Genomic DNA, 21726 nt, shown 5'->3' on the forward strand with positions numbered 1-21726 from the left:
GGAGGCCACCATATCTTAGTGTGAGATAGGATATATATTTTCACATTAACCACTTCTTGAACCCTAGCATCCCTATTCTTTGGATAACTTTAGCCAAAAATAGCAGATCTACAAGCTCACAGGGTTTAAGTGGTTAAATGTCTGAAAATATACGTTAGCATGAATCAACACAATATGTAGTGGGTGGTCCCTGCTTCATCTCTCTCTCAGCCAAGGGGTCCTTGGGCTGAAAAACGTTGAAGACCCCTGGCCTATGGATGAATGTCCTCTTCGCAGCCCTTTGTAGTGTAATCTGTACGGAGACAGCGAGGAGCGGCGCAAAGGAACGTGCGCGCGCGTGTGATCCCGGCCGATGCACGCGCACTCCCATTGGCTGACGCGTAAAGGGGGCAGGGATTTATTTCTCCTCATCTCCCTACTGCCGCTCCTCTCCAGCGTTGCCATGTCCGCTTATTGTAAGCGACTTTGGGCTTGTTTTTTTCTGTAAAGTCGCTTGTAAATATTGATAGTTGTAACTCTTAGATCTCTTATATTTAATATCTATATCTGGAATCTAGAGTTGCAATTCCAACCCTTCACAGCCCATAGATACATCCAGAAAAGTCCTATCTATTAGGCTTTCATGGGCTTGTCAATCCTATTTAGTTGACCTTGTATTCTGCAAACTTATTTATTTTAATGATTGGTACTTTATTTATTTCTTTGTTTTTCTTTTTTTCTGCAAACTTCTAAATAAAGTATTCAATCAATCAACCAATCTGATTGTATTAAACTTTGAACAACATTGCAGCTGTACGGAAAGCTTGAATTATCCTCTTTCTATACCTGCAACGTTTTTGTTTCATAACAATCCAACGTAAGACATGTTAACTTATGACCTATACTTTCTGAGTTTGGAAGCGCTTGTTGGAAATCACTCAACCGCAACGGTCCTGCGTTGGCTGGTGCGATTGATTGATTGATTGATTGATTGATTGATTGATTTACTTTATTTAGTAAGACATGAGAACAACAGTACATGGGAGTACAAATTCACAATACAAGGTCTACTAAACTCGAAGACTCATTAAGCACTGAGCTTGTTAAAGATGAGATCCCCATGCACACAAATCATGATGATGATGCGTACCACCTGTTTAGACATTAGACATAATGCAGGAGGCACTAGGCAGCAGGAGTCCTGCTGCGCAATGTCCTGCTGCATTGAAAACAAGCGCTTCCAAACGCCAACTAATTAGGAAAACAATCACCTGCACGGAATTTATTGACAGAAAGTAGTTCATAACATGTCTATGGTGGATTTTTATGAAACAAAAACTTTGCAGATAGAAAGAGGATAATTCAAGCTTTTCAGTAGTTGGTGAGTTTAACTTTGTTTAATACAATCAGATAGGACTTTTCTGTTTGTATGTATGGGCTGTCAAGGGTTGGTATTGCAACTCTAGATTCCAGATATTAAAAATAGGATCTAAAAATAGTGGCTAGTTTTTTGGTCGTGTTTCTAACGTCTAGTTGCTTATTTAGGCTTGCTTCCAAAACGTTTTTATAGTATTATTTAAACCAGTGGTTCTCAAATATTTTCATGTCATGGACCCCATAAATTAATTATGCATTTGTCCCCCTAACCCCCATCTGAAAATGTTTTGTACCAGGGAGCCCCGTACCAGATTTGTGTTGTTAAAATATTTCCAAAATATTCCTATTTTCCACTTTTTTCCCAAGATCTTTTTGAAAATAGCCGATGTATATATAGGGTTTAAAGTGCTCGTGTGGTCTGAACAGTCGCTTCTCTTGGGGCTTGTTTTCCTAGACCCCGGCTGCTTATTTCTCTCACAAAACCTGGCAACGCTGCTCCTCTCTCCTCCTCTCCTCCTCCAGTCCCCTCTCATCCCGGAGAACAGAGCAATGCGGAGACAATAGGAGGAGGAGGACACACAGCAGCAGCAGCAGCACCACCACCAGAAGAGAGGAGGCTGTGTGAAATGCAAGGGAGAGACCAGGGAGAATGTGATCTCTCTCTCTGCCTTTGGATAGGCGTTTTATCCGGCTAACCGGGTCTAGTATGTGCGCACACCAGCCTCTCTATTCACCACCTGCCCTCCTGGGCTGATCGGGGCGGACGGCAGAGCCCTCGGATGTGAGCCATTGGTGTATGGTAAGTAAACAGGATAAACTAGCGGTTGATATTGAGCCGCGAGTCAAGCCAATGCGCCTTATCATCCCCACCTGCCGTCTGGATAATGCGCATTTTGCCTTATTGCACATAATAACACCGCAATTACTTCGTAACGATGGTGTGTAATAATTGGGGTTCGGTGGTTGCCGTGTGTGTGTTCACTGTGTGTTGTCTTTGGCTCAGTGCATGATCGATTGTCAGGCCTATTTATTCTGTGCAAAGTGTACATTGAAATGCCGTGGTTTTTGCTCCCTGATGATGGTGTTTGTGATCCTTCGTAATGTACACAGCAGCGCAACTCCCCTCAGCTATTTATTCACCATATTTGGCATATCAGATTAAGTTGTCAAATATGTTAGCTTATTTTCTGGGGGATGTGTGTTATTGATCACCATAATAATAACCTCCCCAGTCTCTCTCTCTCTCTCTCTCCCCTCACTATCTCCACACACGCACGTGCACGCGCACACACACACAGGGGTCTAGTCGTCTGTGTTGGGCTGGTGACAGCCAGCCAGCCAGCCAGCCCAGGGACAGGGACAGGGCACATAGGGGTCTGCTTGCTCCAGTGGCAGCCAGGTGACTATGCTGCATCTTCCTCTGTCCCATGTCCTCTCACATCTGGGTCCTATTACACTGAGTGACATTGATTTTCATCACAGTCAATGCAGTCAGGGAGAAACTGAGGACACAGGGAGAGTGAATCCTGCTGCTTTATTCTATTAATTATAATTTTTATTTTTTTACAGCAGGTGGGTGCGACATTGGCCTGTAGTTCTCAAAGTGGGGTTTGGGGACCCCCAGGGGTTCCTTGAAGGGGTTCCAGGGGGTCCCCCACCTAGCAAAATTAGTTAATGTAGCATAAAAATCAGATTAACCACTTTAAGCCTATTCATACATTGGCTATTTTCAAGACATCTTGAAAAAATAAGAAAAGTTTTGAATATTTGTGAAACATTTTAACAATCTTGCATGGGGGGGGGGTCCCGTCCCAGGCACAAGTTTGAGAATCACTGACGTATAGCCCACCGAATGCTTAAGCACATGAACCCTATTGCATCCCTATTCTGGGGCAAATGTAGCTGAATAGCTGACGTGTTGTGAGCTTGTAGATTGGCTATTTGTGGCAAAGAGATTTGGTGTAGAGGGGGGGAAAAGGAGCAGACCAAGTACTAATCCCTGGACCCGGTCAACTAAGTATATAGGGTTTTAAGTGGTTAACCAGAACGAATAGATACTGTAAATCTGTATTGCTGAATAGCGATGGACTACTGTAGAACACTGATTCTTGACCATTTTAATTTCAACAGCCCCCAGTTTGATATGCATTTGGCCCCCCATTTGATACATGTAAAAATAAAAAGACCCCAAGAGACCCCAATTTACACTGGAAAATCCTCAGTGTTTATTTCTCAGAGTTACAGCCCTGTAAGGGTCCATTTGGACCTCTTGGTGTGCACCGGTCTCAACGTTGAGAAACAGTGGACTAGAATACCCCATATAGCCTACATATCCTGCTTCAGCTGGATGAGCATATTATTGTGGAGATACTACCGGTAAAGGTATGGTTGTTGTATCTCAGATGGGGAGCTGTGCTGTTATATTAGTGATTTAAATGCCTCTCTTGTTGTATCTCCAATGTGCCAAGTGTACATTTTGTTCTGTGTTTTAATTCAAGTCAGGTTGGATGAATTACCAGGTCTTTTTACTTTTATCCAGTCTGTCACTGTAAGTATGGATTTTCTCTGCCTAAATATTATTAAAGAAGGGATACATTCAGGTACACTAGATTGACAGAGATAGACTAAGTATTTGCACATAGGTGCATGGTGAGACTGGCGCATACAAATAGATAAATAAACAGACAGGCTGCAACAAAAAGTAGAATTAAATATAAAAATATTTACACACTTTTTGTTTTTGTTTTTTTTATAGATTTTTTTCACATTGCAAACATTATGACAAAACAATATTTACACACTAAGTTATGAGAATTTGCTGACTGGTCCCCAATCCCCATAGTGTGGCCTCCACATCAGAGTTGAAATTGTTGCTTTTCTTCTTCATGGAAAGAAGGGATGAAAGGGTTGTATGAAATTATGGTAGTACCAATATCACAATATTTTTTACCAAATACCTGAATATCGATATTGTGAAGATATCATATTGTGACAATCGAAAGCGAAAGTAGCTCATCTACATGGGAGCTTGTAGATCTGCTATTTCAGCTATTTTAGACATTTCTTTAACAGTATAATATAAATGTCATGTCACAATATTACAATATATCCAAAATCCCAGATGATCTAGTCTCATATCATGATATCGATATAATATGGATAAACTGTATTGCCCAGTCGATAACAACCCAAGACTGTAGGAGCATTTGTTGCTCACTGAGGTTAACATTTCCAGATTCCACATTGTTCTTCCATGTGAAAATCTCCTGACTCCTTTGTTTGTTGAAAATCTGTTATTCTAGGTGAGTGATGCAGTCTTATGATGATGTATGAATTGGGTTTAAATGTGTGAGCGTTTGAATTAAGCCTTCAGGAAGAGCAGAGACAGAACAGCTGATCAAAGGCAGCTTAAGATATTTCATGCATGAAGGCACACACACACACACACACACAGACACACCCGCATGTGCCTATACACGCACACACTGCCGTGATGAGTCACAAATCACAATGTAGGTCACACAGAGAGAGAGTGTTAACTGGAGCTGGAAGCCGGTTTTACTTTGATATTCAGCACCATCAATGTCTCAGTGAGATACGTGTATTATTCTCTGGATGGAGCCATCCTTATCATATCAAACCATATAAACCACAACAGGACTTTGGATGATGTCAGACGTGTCCTTGTCTGTCTGTAGACAAACGATTATGTTTGGCTCCAGCAGAGGTGGCCGGTTGTTCGATTGACATTGGACAGTCGTAGAGTCACGTTGGGATGTTTGAGAAGTGTGTGTGTGTGTGTGTGTGTGTGTGTGTGTGTGTGTGTGTGTGTGTGTGTGTTTGGAAATGACCAGATACAGTAGGTGATAGTGATGCGCGGTTCGGGTTTTTTCATGACCCGACCCGCTAGACCGGATATGAACACTGAGCAGTTAACCCATTCAATCCGGGAACGGATAGGCCTAGTATACTGTGTCTTTCTAGATTTTTAGCTACAACCATTATTTTATACTTTGGGCTAGTCAAAAACAGCACCACAAGCTTGTAGATCTGCTATTTATTTATTTTTATCTTGAAAATGTGTGCAAATCTTTGAATATATATATTTTTAAAGCAAACATTTTTAACTCAAATCTTAGCTTCTGGGGGATTCTACAAATGTCTTCTAAATCCTAATGTTGCTATAATATCAGTGGTTCTCAAACTTTTTTCATGTCAAGGACCCCCAAAATGATATGTATTTATTTATTATGACCGCCCCCCCCCCCCCATCTCAAATATTTAGTTCCAGGGACCCCCAGAAGCAAAGACTTGAGTTAAAAATGTATATATATATTCAAAGATTTGCACACATTGTCACAATTCTTTTTTCATAGCGTGGCACTCGGTGCCGCGCTATTAGCTTGTATACGTATCTGCTATTTTTGAAAAGCCAAATAAATCTTAAAATGACACAGATGCGTTCCCGGTCTTAATGGGTTAATAGAAACGTAGTGACTTGAAGTTACAGTAGGTTAATCCCTCCATCTGCATAATATTATGGCCTGCGGGTGGCACTAGAGGAAAGGTCATGGGATCACTCAAATGGTCAGCGTTCACCCTCCAGGGACCATTAATGTCTTCAAGCAAGTTGCACGCCAATCCAGCAATTATATTTTTAGATATATTTTGTGCAAGTTTTAATTTTTTGCTAGAGGAAAAGGCCATTGGGTCACCAAGGTCAGTAGAGGTCATCCACTGGCACTTGGGAGAATGAAGAGAATTCCTTGGCAATACTGCCATTATTTTTCAAGATATAATTTTGGGGACAAAAGTGTTGGACCAACTGAGCAACTGACCGACCGACTAACTAACCGTGTCATCTTTAGAACCCCACCTCTTATGGGGTAAAGCATTACCACAAGTTTTCATGTCGTCATTTCATTATAACGTCTCTACCTGACTTGGTAAACAACACATACTACACAATGTGTGTAGTTTGTTTTTGAAACGGCGCTCATTGTGAATAGAGTGTGACAGAAAGATAGGCACGGAATCAAGGACGCCGAGGCCTCTCGCAGAATCAAGGCTGTCCAGAGTGTTTGCACCTTGCACCAGGAAAATTGAAAGGCCAATGACACGGAAAAGGATTTGAATAGAGCTTTGGTTTAGTGGCACTGTGGCAATGCCAGCATTTGTGCCATTTTGCTCTAGTTGGTTGAGGACACAGGGATTTTGAGCCGGCTCCTGCTGCAGCCATGGTGTGCTGCTGGTATCGTTGCCTTAGCTTATTGAGAGATTTGCCTGCTGAGACTGATCAGATTTGCTCGCTGGTTGCATAAGCAGTCTGGGAGTTTGTCAAACGCGGCCACTGGTCTGTGTTCTGTCCCACAGGGTGTTAGGCCTTATGTTAATGAGTGTTTGTGTTTGCGGCTGAGAGGAGTGGGGGGGTTCTTTAAAAGTAGGCTACAGTGTGTTTTCTGCATGCATCTTCCTCCAAGGACTATGCGCTTTAACCACATAAACCCTAGCATCCCTATTCCGGGACGAACATTCAGCCAAAATAGCAGATCTAAAAGCTCTGCGACACGTGAGCTTTTTTGGCAAAGAGATTTGGTGTAGAGGGAAATACCATGGGGGACACCAACATTAATGAAGTATAGGGTTTAAGTGGTTTAAGCCTATTAAATTTAAGAGAGAGAGACAGAAAGAAAAAGAAAAAACAAAGTTAAGGACTAAACTATTTTCTCGAATTATTTTCTTTAGGCCCCAAATTATTGCACAAAAACGTTCAGCCTTGCTTTGAAGAGGATAAGTTATTATCGCCTAAATTCATATTGTATGAAAGGACACCTTAATTCATAGTATTACATAAGGATACATAAGGAGCGCTGGACGGACAAAAGGTGTCCGTTTTGTCTCCCCCTCCGGTCCCACCGTTAGTTCATCTTCAACAGTCCTTGTCCTTCACTCTTGGCATGTGATGATGATGACAAATTATTGACATTCTCTCCCTGTCCAGGGACGTCTCTGAATGCAGTTGTCCTTTAGAACATGGTGTGAAACTCTCCCTTTTAGATTTCAGAGCTGCCAGGCACCGTCAATAATCTGCCAATTGTTTCTGCCAAACATGCGAAATGAAGCCGCACGCACACGCAGGTTTGTGGTGCAACATGCTGCTTCTCCACATTGAGTTGAGAGCTGACATTTGCTGTGGCCCTGTGACTCATCCGAATATGAGTCTATAATGCTGCTTCTATATATGTACGAATACAACAATATGATGTACGTACACACACACACAGACACACAGACACACACACACACACACACACACACACACACAAACCCAAACATGAGGTGAAGTGAGGTGCCTAGCCGCCAACACAGAACTGATAGTGTACATTAGATGAATATTCTCCTACAAAAAAAAGCAAGCTAAGAAGCGAGTATGTATGACATCGGATTGTTGTTCTTTGGTATGTTGAGTAGGGGACACACATTGCCATGCACAGTTCTGTCCTGCAGTGCTAAGTAAGCGTTTCACATACCGTGACAGATACAAATGGCCTTCTATGTTTACAACTCCTGCAGAGCACAGCACAGCTCAGCAACGACTGGCTGTGTGTGCATATATGCACATGGCCGAGTGTGTGTGTGTGTGTGCCTGAGTGGGAGCATTTTCATTTGAGAGAGCGGGCAAGAGAGTGAGTGAGGGGGTGTTAGAGAGAGAGAGAGAGAGAGAGAGAGCTATCTGCAGAGTTACAGCTGTGGATACTAGCCCCTCCACTCCATTTATCACCTCCACTGATTCATTTCTCATCAGCCTGCTGGTGTCAACTGCTCTTCCTGTTCAGTGTCCACTTTACACAAAAAACGTGTAACGAAGGCAAGGAGTGGGGCAGAGTTACGCTATTTAACACTGTGTGTGTGTGTGTGTGTGTGTGTGTGTGTGTGTGTGTGTGTGTGTGTGTGTGTGTGTGTGTGTGTGTGTGTGTGTGTGTGTGTGTGTGTGTGTGTGTGTGTGTGTGTGTGTGTGTGTGTGTGTGTGTGTGACAAGCACCTGGCCGTTAGTGTCCATTGTTCATAAGCCTGCTTGCCTGGTGGAAAAATCTGTCCCAGAGCCTGCTGGTCCGACCGAGCCTTAAAGCTGTGGTACTGCTTGCCAGACGATAGCAGCTGATACTGTCAGTGTATCACTACATTATAACAAACAAGGTTGTGAGTATGCGTGGTTATTCTTAGTTTTTGTTTTCGTATCTAAATGGACATGTTGGTCTTGCGGTTGGTTCCAGGTATCTTTTTGACCTCTGTTGGCTCAGCTGGGCCTTTTCATTCAGCTGAAGCACATCATATGTCAATTGCTGAATTTCTCCGTAAGCTTAATTCTGAAATGAAAGTGACACAGATACGTTCCCGGTCTTAATGGGTTAAAACATTTTAATGTAAAATTTTAGGATAGGCTATGGACAGGACAACTATATGAGTGCCTGGTGAATGGTGATTATTTGGGGCTTACCATCCACTACATATGATTGGAAAAGTTGATTACTGTATATATCTTATTGGAATTATAAAACCATGTTAGATACAATCAGGGACAAGAAATTTATATTTGTATCCAAGAAATTCATTAGGAAACGATTTTAACACATTTGTGACAGGGCCTGACATTTAAGGGGGTAAAATGTGTATAAAATGTGTTTTATTCAAATATTAAAACATGCTGAGATGGCACGATACGTGTTTTTTCATAGTTCCACGTGTCCTTCATATTTTTGTTTTCTGTGAAGGTGTGTTGGTGCAGTGGACTAGTGTGCACTCTCAGTGCAGAATTTGCATGATTGAGTCACATGCTTCCCATAACTTTTTTTTTAGGCTACCATACAAAAGAAACTTCAAAAACACTAGGTGCCACATCTTGCATGTGAAGGTCTTAGTGCAGTCGTCTAGTGCCCTGTCTCTGAACCCAGATATTCCTTGTTTGAGTCTCAGACATTCTGTTACGTTTTGAGGCTATCATACAAAAGAACACTTCAAAAGCACTGGGAGACAACTTCTACACGTCAAAGCTGTAATGGTGCAGTGGACTAAAAGCTCAAACACTCAGCGCTGAGTTTCCATGTTAAAGTCCCAGACCTACTGTAGTCAAATGAAGGAGTGCTGTGAATTGTTGAAAGAACAACTCAAAAAGCACTACAAGTCACCTGCTGAGGGCCCATGGTGTGGCGTGCTTGATCGGTTTGCCTCTGCTGCTACAGATGGTTCACAGGTTCAAGTCCCATTGTAGTGCTGGAGATAAGCCGGTGTCTGTCCTAGAAACACACGGTCCACCTTTTGGATCTTCTTCACTATATGCATCTAAATCCTATTAGAGTAAGTAATTAGTTGCCACGAGAATCATCTATGTACCTTTAGCATGGGAGAAAAGTCGGTGCTTTTTTAACGGAAGATTCTTGGTTCAGATTCAACAATGTTTTCCAAGTTTGTATCTGGCTCTAATCTTTAAATGAAGAGCGTGCATAACAACTGATTAAAGGACCACTTCACCCATTTTCAACCTAACTTCATATAATTGGTCCTCACTAATGCTCATTATAATTTGGCACCATTTTTGTCTACTTGGTCTGTGTCTCAGCAGGCTGTGGACAGTTCAGAAACCCTCCTACCAGTGACATCATCGATGGGGAATCCAAGCTAATAGAAACTACAGGCTTTCTATTCGTGGAAAGTAGTTAGCATGCTATGATAGAAGCCATTGTTCTTGTGTTAATAAAAATCAAAATACTTTTTTTTTTATCTTGTTTGAAAAAAAAAAAACTGCCCAACGATGATGTCACTGGTAGGCGGGTTTCTGAACATATGTCCACAGCCCATCCACAGACCGAGTAGAAAATAATTGCACCATTTTATCATGAGCATTAGTGAGGACCAATTATATGAAGGTTGAAAATGGGTGAAGTTGTCCTTTAAGTATGAATCATGGTGGTACAGTGGTATGGTACATGCCTCACACACACACAATATTGTGCATTATTGCATTATTGCACAGTCTAATGATGAAAAATAAAAAAAATTAAATAGCAGATCTACAAGCTCGCAACATGTGTTGTGATTTCAGAGCTAAGTATTTAAGGACAGTGGCCCTCATTTATCAACGCAGCGTATAAACCGGCTTATATTTTTCCATATATTCGGCCATACACCAACGTCCAAGTCACATTTATCAACGAATCCTACACAGCTGATCCGAGCCTACATTTGGTCCCAGGCTTGATAAATGTCACGGCTGGAACCTACCGTCATTTAAATAACACGCCCTTAAATATTCTCAAAACGCCCCGATTTTACGACATGAAGAAGGACCAGAATACGACCAAAGACATCAAAAGCCAATGAGAAAGAGTTTCCCCCGCCTGCCTCGCCGCACACGCACACGCCCCCTCTCTCTCTCTCTCTCACTCACTCACTCACTCACACACTCACACACTCACACACTCTCACTCACTCACTCACTCACACACTCACACACTCACACACTCACACACTCACACACTCACACACACACTCACTCACTCACACTCACACACACGCCCGCCCAGCTGTGTTTTTCATGTATTGTAATACGTACCGTAGCGGTACAATCTTTGTCACGTAGGCTTGTAGCCTACATGAATGACATATTATGATACCAATCACATCGCCATGAATGGAATACGTTTGTATATTAATTTATTTAACCCATACCGAGCAGTGCACAAGCAGTCATGTAGGATATTCCCCGTGAGACTCGGACGGGCGACAGTGGTTTCGGTCCGCCACGTTAATAAGAGATTGGAGCGTCGGGTTTATATCCTTAACCCATCCAGGTTGTAGCCTTCAAAACTCTCTATGACATAACTCCATAACATAGGACAAGCTACTGTAAGTTTGTACACCTCGCTGTCCATGAAAAGATCGTCGGCAGTCCCGACCGCGGGACTCCCGAGTCCCGACGCAAAAGCGCTTGTATATTTTGAAAATAGCAGATCTACAAGCTCACAACGCGTCGCGATGCGACCCGTTTTTGAGCTTGCAGATCTGCTATTTTAAAATAGCCAATGCAACTGAATGACTGTTAAAGCAGTTTGTTTAAATTACTTTATAAAATGTTATATTTTCACAGGGATTATTTATTAGTGTGTATATATACATTTAGGAGTGGATTATGTGTCCAGATGCCTGTCAGACATCAGACAATGCTGCTCCGCAGGTCTAGAATGGAATAAACGGGCGCAGCCAACGTCAACAACTGGTCTCGACCAGACGTGAGATCTCAGCGTATGGTAGGATGAAGCCCACGTCAGGATATATTGATAAATGCCGAAAGGTGCGGTGATCTCGCCCTACGCCCATTATTTGGGCTGCACCGCGTTGATAAATGAGGGCCAGTATACTCAAGGACAAGGTTGTTGGTTCAAATCCAGCTTTTGGAACTTTTTCACTCTACAGCTAAACGATCAGGCTAAGTATTAGATTATAAACGGTTAGGAACATGAATGCTTGTTTTCATTGTCTCCGCCGGGCCGAAGGCGTGGCCGAGACTATGTTTTCGCCCCTGTCCGTCCGTCCGCCCGTGCGTCCGTCTGTCTGCCTGTGACCAGCTAATCTTCGGCACCGTTGGACGGATCGGTGTGAAGCTGTGCACGCACACTCCCTGGAGAACGGAGCAGATTCTGCCCCAAATCTTTCACATCGGCCTGTTATATATAGATAGATAGATAGATAGATATTTAATGCCAAGTGTTGTTCGTTTTGTTGCGAGTTGGCAGATTGGAAGATTCATGACCTTTTGTTCTGAGACAGAGAGGCCTCCCTGTATTTATGTAACCGTGTGTGTGTGTGTGTGTGTGTGTGTGTGTGTGTGTGCGTGCGTGCGTGCGTAAGCTCACATATTTCTTTTCCCTTCCACACATGTACAGATCTAAAGCTTGAGGAATGGTTAAGGACTTGGCAGGCCTTGCTTTTTAGAGGGAAAAATACTGAGCCATAACTTGAAATAATCACACGGGAGCAAGGATTGCTTTCTGTAGAGTTGTTATTATTGGGTGTGTGTGTGTGTGTGTGTGTGTGTGTGTGTGTGTGTGTGTGTGTGTGTGTGTGTGTGTGCGTGCGTGTGCGTGTGCACGCGTGCGTGCGTCTTTATTGGCTGGCATGAGCGTGTGATTCAGCACCCTGCTCTGTCATGCCTCTGAGCTACTAGCATTTAGAATATCTTTTCACTGGATATATATTCACATTTCACTTGGTATTCTCAGGACTTGTCATGCAGTGATGTGCAGCAGCACTGCACATCACTGACTGCGTGCCTATACTGTATATCCATTCAAATGATTCAGCTACAGCAGTGGTTCTCAACCTGCGGGCCGGGGCACATTGGTGGGCCGCGAGGGTATTGCAAGTGTCATGTCATGGTATTTTTTCTTTAAAACCTTGAAAATTGAGTTTTTATTGTTGTTGCTTTTGCTTTTTTACCCATTTTCTCCCCAATTTAGTGGTTAAAGGTAGGGTAAGTGATTTACTTTGGTTAAAATAAGTGTTAAATAGCTCTATATTCTGATAGTACTCATTGCTATAGAGTTCAGTAAAAGGAGTCTCCCATGTCTCTCCAGCTCTTTTTTAAACAGAAAATGCATTTTCAGTGCTCTCTCCTGATTGGCTTAAAATGTGTCACCTACCTGAAAATGTACTATATTCTGTTTACTAAAGAGCTGGAGAGACCCCTGTGACCGAACAAACACTCTGTAGCAATGATTACTATCAGAATATAGTACTTAACAAAATACCCAAAAATACCCCAAAATATCACTTACCCTACCTTTAAGCCAATTGATTCCTCCCCACACACATTTCTTTGTTGTGACTGCTGTTGTATCCTACTGACTCACCTACCAGTGTGAAGCCCCCACCGGGAGGACGTAGAGCCGTCGTCCTACTCCTCCTGCTCCAACACTCCCTACTGACAGGTGCCGCCCCAGCCCGTAGGATTACGTGCAGTGCCAATTATCACTCTCCCCGCCCGGCTTCCCTCCCCCCCGAACACGGGCCAATAAGCAGCTATCCCCCCCCCCCCCCCACCCGTTAAGAACCATTGAGCTAGAGCATATTGTCCACTGTTGACCTTGAAAACCCAAGAGAATTCACGCTCCTTCGTTTCACATCCTATCATCCTGTTTACATGTCATGTAAGTGGAGATGTTACATGTCATGTAAGTGGATATATTACATGTCATGTTAGTGGAGATATTACATGTCATGTTAGTGGATATGTTACATGTCATGTTAGTGGAGATATTACATGTCATGTTAGTGGATATGTTACATGTCATGTTAGTGGAGATATTACATGTCATGTAAGTGGAGATATTACATGTCATGTTAGTGGATATGTTACATGTCATGTTAGTGGAGATATTACATGTCATGTTAGTGGATATGTTACATGTCATGTTAGTGGAGATATTACATGTCATGTTAGTGGAGATATTACATGTCATGTAAGTGGAGATATTACATGTCATGTTAGTGGAGATATTACATGTCATGTTAGTGGAGATATTACATGTCATGTAAGTGGAGATGTTACATGTCATGTTAGTGGAGATATTACATGTCATGTTAGTGGAGATATTATTGGTAAGTCCTGTTTAGATTAACCCGGCCGTGATGTGGTGGAACAGTAGGAAGTGATGCCTGTATCAACTAAAAGTGCAGAGCTTGGATATCAGTGAAGTGCAGTGAGCGTCGCAGATCTGCTGATTATTAAAGGACATAAACAAGACAATCCACTGATTTGCCTCGTTCATCTTCATCTACTCACGCGCCTCAAGCCCGATTTGTACTTTGACATACGATGGCATCGCCGACCAAAAACAGCCGATCTATAATCTCGGATGTACGATGGAGCACAAAATAGCCCAGATATCCCCCCCCCTCCCCCTTTCCCACGATTTCATAAACAATGTTCATGTAATTCAGTGGTTCCCAATCTTTTCTGGATCAGAGCCCACTTGAAAATCTCGAAAGCGTTTGCGGCCCTTGCATCTGACCACTTAACACGGCAGCCGAATGACTGCCGTGTCAAGTGGTCAGATGGGTGGGCCGCGTGCATGTTTATTTTAAGGGTGAATCAATCGATTGTCTTTGGTACAGTACAGTAGTATAAGTTCTTATTTTTATCTGTATCACAATTAAAACGAATCTTTCAAGGTTTTAACCCATTAATTAAGACCTGTGGCCGATTCTACAAAATGTCTTCTAAATCCTATCCCATATCCTGTTGCTATATCAGTGGTTCTCAAACGTGTTCATGTCAAGGACCCCCAGAATTATATGTATTTGGCCGCGGACCCCCATCTCAAAATGTTTTGTTCCAGGGACCCCCAGAAGCAAAGATTTGAGTTGCAAATGTGTGCTTTAAAATATATATACTGTATATTCATAGATGTGCACACATCACGATTTTTCAAAAATAGCAGATCTACAAGCTCGAAGCGCGGCACTCGGTGCTGCGCTATGAGCTTGTAGATCTGCTATTTTTTAATAGCCAAAGAAATCTAAAATGACACAGATGCGTTCCCGGTCTTAAATGGGTTAAAGCAAAAATACCATGACAATTAAAAAAAAGAAAATATTAATGTTATTATTAATTGTTTTACTCTCAGTTACAGTAGATTGCATCAGCAAGTATCTGCAGCCCTCGCCCAAAGTCTAACTGCGGTCACCGCTGTAACAGAGTCACATTCTACTGTACTGGGCTAAGACTCATATACGATTATGAAATTTCACTTTACGATTAACCACTTGAACCCCAGCATCCCTATTCTGGGGGGAACATTCTGCCAAAATAGCAGAGCTATGACGTGAGCTGGTAGATCGGCTATTTTTGGTGAAGAGATTTGGTGTAGAGGGAAAGATGTAACTTAATTATGTTGCAGATGAAACTTTTTCATAGGTTTCATAGATAGCTTCATAGACTTGTTTGACAGCACTGTCATCAGTATAAATTCATGCTTTTTGTTTACACATTATCTTTTCTATTAATGTGTTGGATTCATGTTAATGTGTTTTTTCAGACATTTAACCATTCAAACCCTCAATACTTAGTAAACTTGACCTTTGACTCTGGTCTACTCTTTTTTCCTCTACACCAGGCATTATGAACTTGTAGATCTGTTATTTCTGGCTAAATTTCCCTCTAGACCGGATCAGAAAACTCAAAACGGAGTTGATTCTAGGCTAAAATAAAATCTAATTAAATAATGTACTAGGGCCAAAGCAGTCCATATTTAATAATTTTATTTGTTTTTGTATATATGGAATTAGTGGAAATAGCCAAACACACATCAGGAGGCTATTTTCACTATTTTTTTAGAATATTTGAAAATGTATGACAAATTTTCAACAGATGAATTTATACAAATGATTGGAAACGATTCTGACGAATCTTATGCAAAAACAATTGCGATTATCTCAAATAATTGTGATTAGGCGATTATGTAATAACTGTGACTGGCCTGCTCATAGTAGAAACCCACCCCATCCCACACACACCGATAATTATATATTATTATGTATTATTATTATTATTAATTATTAACTGGTGACCCATACAAAACGGGTCTGAATACTTCTCAAAATGGGAAGTATGGGAAACACTGAATTAGAGTAGCTCTGAAAGAGGCCAGTGCACCGCATTCTGTCAGAGCTCAAACATTTTTAAATTCAGTATCAGATAATCATGAATGAGAGAAACATTAGCCGTCAATTCTGTGAAAGGGAGGGGCAGAGGAATACACAATAATATACAGTGTGTTGCCACCCAATAGAACAGCCAGCCTGTCGCAACACAAAAGACAAAAAGGCTCACAATCACATCAGCCTCCAATTCCATAAAAACACTGAACGTGGTTCATTGCCGCCCAGTCTTTCGGCCCAGATACAACAGCAATAGCTCAATATCCTCAATCAAATTATTGCACACATCAAAGCACAGACAGTGGCAGGCAGCAGCAGTACACAGACAAACAGTCTGCCTACCTTTAACCGTCTTCTTGTTGACATTTTGTCTTCCCTGTGGCTTTTTTCTATTTGTACCTGATGGGCAGGGTCGGATTTCGGAAGCCATTGGCCCCTGGGTTACAGCAGTGGTTCCTGCTGGAGTTATAGACCTGTAATGATCCATTTGGAATCCCCTCAAGGAACCCTGAGGGTTTAGGAACCAGAGTGAGAACACTACTAGTAGTCTCAACTACTAGTTAAAACTTGCATGTAAAAAGTGATCAGAATCATAATCAACTTTATTGTCTCATCACAGGTTTACTGGTATAAAACAGAGGATGAAATTATTTTTTGTGCAAGCTCCATCGTTTTTGTTATTTCCATAAAAAAGAAAGGGAAGAAGAAGGGGGGGCGGGCAAGGGGAAGAGAGAGAGATCGATAAAAACAAAATTTTATCTAAATATTTACATATTAGTATGCCTAATATAAAGTAAGCCCCTTTTTTTGGACTGTATACAGCCCCTGGAGTTACGTATTTGTGCTCAGCTCATTTACAAATAGCGGCAAGTAGTTGCTGAAAATATGACATTACCCCTCAGACATCCTCTTGGACATGAATTTCATTCAGCTCGTTAAAACGACTTCTATAACGTTCCTCTGTTTGTTTATCCTCTGCAGTGACACCAGCTGTTAGCTGCTGCTCTTGTTCTGCCTGAGCTTCAGCCCTCCCCTCGGTCTGTTTCCCAGTGCGTCCCTTATACCAGTGCCCCAATATGAGTTCCTCTCCGCTGGTGTCCCGTGCCAACATGGACATCCTGGACGAGCTGCAGTTCATTGCAGCTCAGAACCTGGAGAGGTTGGAGGTCAACAAGTACTATGAGGTCATCAGGGAGCTGGGCAAGGGCACCTATGGCAAAGTAGACCTGGTCATCCATAAGATCAGAGGTGAGGGAACGCATGCATGCACCAGGGTTGTTATAGCTTTGCATTTTTCATTTAGGTTTGATTTTGATTTTTTCAATTTCAGTTGGTATGCATTCGCTTTTAAAGCGGGTTTGCTAGTTTAGCTTAGTTTTTATTTCGTGAAAATGCTTAGTTCTAGTTTAGTTGTCATTATTCATTAGTGTTAGTTGTGTTTTTAGTTAGTGTTTTTTTTTATTGTAATATGGGGTAGTCAGGGGCAAGATTCCAAAAGCTCAGAAAAATAGTGACATATACCAATCTGCAAGCTGACAATGCAGCACGTTCCGGCGCAGGTACATTGTGAGCTTGCAAACTGGTTATTTTCACAATTTTTTAAGATTCTTTTTTTTCTCTATGAATAAAATGTAAAACATATTTCTTAAGCATAAAAACTACTTTTCCTCATGGGGGACAGAAAAAAACGTCTTCCAGAAGGTCGTCCAGTTTTCTTCTGGTTCTAATATCGTTGCTGTCGGGTGGAAACCTCAAAATAGTTATTATTATTAAATGTATTATTTTAAGAAACGATTTAAAATAGTGAAAACAGCCGATCTACTTGTAGGTCTGCTATTTTCACTACTTTTGCGTGACACTCTTCTGTGATGAAGTAGGGCATGAATTTACAAAAACAAACATTTTAAACATGGAGATACAAGGTTTCCGCCCGACAACAACGATAACCTCTCAATGATAGTTTAACAGAAGAGACACACACACTCACCTCTTCACCTCTATGTGGCTTTTTTTCCTGATTCCACTGGCAGGCACGAAGATGGCGTTGAAGTTTCTGAAGAAGAAGAGCACGAAGCTGAAGTCGTTTGTGAGGGAGTACAGCATCTCTCTGTACCTGTCCCCCTGCCCCTTCATCATCAACATGTTTGGCATCGCCTTCGAGACAGACGAGTACTATGTCTTTGCCCAGGAGTACGCTCTGGCAGGGGACCTCTTCGACATCATTCCTCCACAGGTGCTCCATCGTTTTCATGTGTTGTTATTATACGCCACTGGTTCTCAACCTGTGAGCCGGGGCCCACTGGTGGGCCATGAGGATATTGCAATTGGGCCCCCAAATATTGGTAAAAAAACAAAAAGGATTCAACACAAAAAATCTTTAAAACCTTGGAAAAAAATGTTGAAAAAGAAGTTATATGTATACTATGTTAGTTAGTTCCATTGATCCAAGCAGTAACACAATCTGTTGGTTAATCATTAACCACTTAAAACCCCAGCACCCATATTGTGGGGAAAGCTTTCGCAGAAAATAGCAGATCGACAAGCTCACAGCGTGTCGCGCTGCGACACGTTGTGAGCTTGTTGATCGGCACAATGACAGAAAACAGAAAAGACACTACTAGTATAGAGCGGTTTAAGTGGTTAAAATGAACAGTGTTAAGTGGTCAGATGGGTGAGCCACGAGCATTTTCAGAGCATGTTTATTTTAATGATCAATCAATCGATCTTATTTTCCTCTTATCTTCCTCTTATCTTCCCTTCTCGTCCTCTCCTCTCCTCTCCTCTTCTGGTGGCCCTTAGGTGGGCCTTCCTGAGGCGGTGGCAAAGCGTTGTGTGCACCAGGTAGCCATTGCTCTGGACTACCTGCACACAAAGAAGCTGGTCCACCGAGACATCAAGCCGGAGAACATTCTCATCTTTGACAGGGAGTGCCGCAAGGTCAAGCTGTCCGACTTTGGCATGACCCGCCGCGCAGGCTCCCCGGTCAAAAGGGTCAGTGACGCATGCAAATGACATTATGGTGTTTAGCTGACATTGTGTGGACAGTAGCCATCTTGCTTGCTGTTTTATCATCTTCGCCATACAATAAGAGCTGGCCGATATGTCAATATATTCCATATTATGGTACGAGACCAGATATGGTCTGGGATTTTGGTTACCATAATATCGTGATATAATCTAAATGTTGTCTTTACTTGGTCTTTAAGGCTTGGTGTTACAGTTAAGTGATAAAATTGTCTCAACTTATTCGACTGTTCTTGCTGTAAAGTGATAAAATTGTCTTATTAGACTGTCATTGCTGATTGAAATGAACAATGAATGCCTTTACATGTTTGGTCATCATATCCACCTTTATGTGTAAATCTTCTGATAGCACCAATAATCATCCCCAAAAATCACCACATTATCCATATAGAAGTTTTTGGTTAAAGATGTGATATTTTATTTAGTCAATGTCGCCCCGCCCTGCCATACAGTTTAACCACATAAACCCTAGCACCCCTCCACTGGGCATGTCATAATGGGTAAACATTCGGCAAAAATGGATAGACATTCGGCAAAAAATTGATGAACATTCTGCGAACATTTGCAGGAAATAGCAGATCTACAAGCTTGTACAACTGCTGTTTTCACAATTTGACGTGCAACAAAGTATCTGGGATTTAAGTGGTTAATTTATTTAAACCCAATCATATATCCATTATAGAAAAACATATTTAGCTGATAGAATTGCTCAATATCAACTAAAAACAAATTGTTTTGTAGGGAAGAGGCTCAACATTTCTACGTTATATCAGAAGATGTTGGGTATGTGGTCGACCTAGTGTTTCTAAAAAACAAAATAGCATACGCTGGGTCTCCAAACTAATGGACGCGCGCCCCTTCCCCCCCGTAGGTGAGCGGCACCATCCCGTACACGGCGCCCGAGCTGTGCGACGTGTCGCGCCACGAGGGCTTCTGCGTGGACTACAGCACGGACGTGTGGGCCTTCGGCGTGCTGCTCTTCTGCATGCTGACGGGCAACTTCCCGTGGGAGAAGGCGCTGCCGTCCGACTCCTTCTACCAGGAGTTCATCCGCTGGCAGCGGCGGCGGACCGCCGCCGTGCCGTCGCAGTGGCGGCGCTTCACCGAGCAGGCGCTGCGCATGTTCCGGCGCCTGCTCGCCGTGGAGCAGGACCGCCGCTGCTCCGTCAAGGAGGTCTTCGGCTACTTCAGCCACTCCTGGATGCTGGACGCCGAGAACAACAACAACAACGGGAACACGGTGGTGAACGCAGACCGCGAGAGGGAGCGAGAGAGGGGCGGGGGAGGTGGCGGAGGAGGAGGAGGAGGAGGAGGAGGAGGGGGAGGAGGGGGCGGGGTCAGGGGTGAGGCGGACGGGACCACCTCGTCGTCTTCGTCAGGGGAGGAGGACGAGGAGCTGAATGAGAGGATGAAACAGCAGACTCTGTCCCCCATGTCCCCCGTGGCCGTGGACAGAGGGACAGGGGCGACCAAGGGAGGGATGATGGATCCGGGCGGAGGCCACCATTTTGTGTCGGTGTCCACCACCAGCTCCGTGTCGTCCACTAACAGCTACGAGCGAATGCCCCGAGATAACAACTCCCCAGGGGGGCGAATGCTCGTCACCACACCCATAGAGATCTGTGTGTGAGCCCACCAGACCAGCGTCTCCCCGTACGCAGACGCACACTTTTGTACCATTCACTCACCACATGGACATGCATGGAAACACTCTCTCTCTCTGAGACACACACACACACACACACACACACACACACACACACACACACACACACACACACACACACACACACACACACAACAGACCCACATATAACATATAAACAATGAGTACATTACGTGTATCCTGTTGGAACGGCAGGTGAATTGAAGAATATTTGACGCAATGACAAAACGAGGCAGAATTCTTCTGCATATTGCTTCATGGAGTGCACATGATCTTCATATCAGTCGGAAGTTTCCTGTAACAGCAGCAGTGACATTTTGACGTTTTCTGTGGAATGGGCCATCATGTAATAATCGTTCAATCAAAGAGGCGTCCGAACTAATCGACGTGAAACAGACCCCGCAGACTAAAGCTTCACAATGGCTTCCATCAGAGATCAACGTTACAACAAACGTCTGAAAAGAAGACCAAAATGTATTTCTTAAAGCAATATTTTCAGCAAAAAATGTAAAAAAAAAAGAAGCAAAACAGAAAACTGGCAGAATTCTTTCATTTATTTGCAGGATGTGGCTGGGTGTTGTTTTTTGATGAAGCCAAGGGACACAGAGCAGAGCTATTGATTTGTATTTTTGAAGTTGACTAAAATATAGTTATACGGAAATACCATGTCGATAGAAAAAAACAAAACAAGTGAATGATGGTTTTAATGTTTAATGTGTTACGAAATGTGAAATGTGTGTATGTGCGTACATCACTGTGTGTTCTGTATGTTTGAACCCCAAAAGATGCTTACGCAGAATTAAGTTAATTTAATGTTCAGATATGTATTATTTATTTGAATTGGGAGAAGAAGAAGAAAAGAGAAACATCCAGAAACTATTATTTTCTATTGGTTTTGTAAAGTACCTTTTATTTGTGTTTCTGTTCAACTTAGTTCAACTAAGTAACACGGTTTTGGGGCATAC

The 21726-nt window shown here is 42.6% G+C and overlaps 1 protein-coding gene across 1 annotated transcript; it reads left to right on the forward strand.

Moving 5' to 3' along the window:
- The first annotated feature begins 2036 nt into the window (after positions 1-2036).
- bsk146 (brain specific kinase 146) lies at positions 2037-20846 on the forward strand. The gene is made up of 5 exons (XM_080454941.1): positions 2037-2155; positions 17053-17319; positions 18102-18304; positions 18871-19062; positions 19967-20846. Exons 2-5 carry the CDS (start codon positions 17148-17150, stop codon positions 20723-20725), a joined length of 1326 nt encoding a protein of 441 aa, XP_080311067.1. The 5' UTR covers positions 2037-2155; positions 17053-17147; the 3' UTR covers positions 20726-20846.
- The last annotated feature ends 880 nt before the right edge of the window (positions 20847-21726 follow it).

Source organism: Gymnoscopelus braueri (genome assembly GCF_963280865.1).
Source record: "Gymnoscopelus braueri genome assembly, chromosome: 17".
Lineage (NCBI taxonomy): Eukaryota > Metazoa > Chordata > Actinopteri > Myctophiformes > Myctophidae > Gymnoscopelus > Gymnoscopelus braueri.

Coding starts and splice junctions, on each gene's coding strand:
- bsk146 (XM_080454941.1), top strand. CDS start 17,148: ATGAGTTCCTCTCCGCTGGTGTCCCGTGCCAACATGGACATCCTGGAC. Junction 17,320..18,101: donor GGTCATCCATAAGATCAGAG/GTGAGGGAACGC, acceptor TTCCACTGGCAG/GCACGAAGATGGCGTTGAAG. Junction 19,063..19,966: donor CAGGCTCCCCGGTCAAAAGG/GTCAGTGACGCA, acceptor TCCCCCCCGTAG/GTGAGCGGCACCATCCCGTA.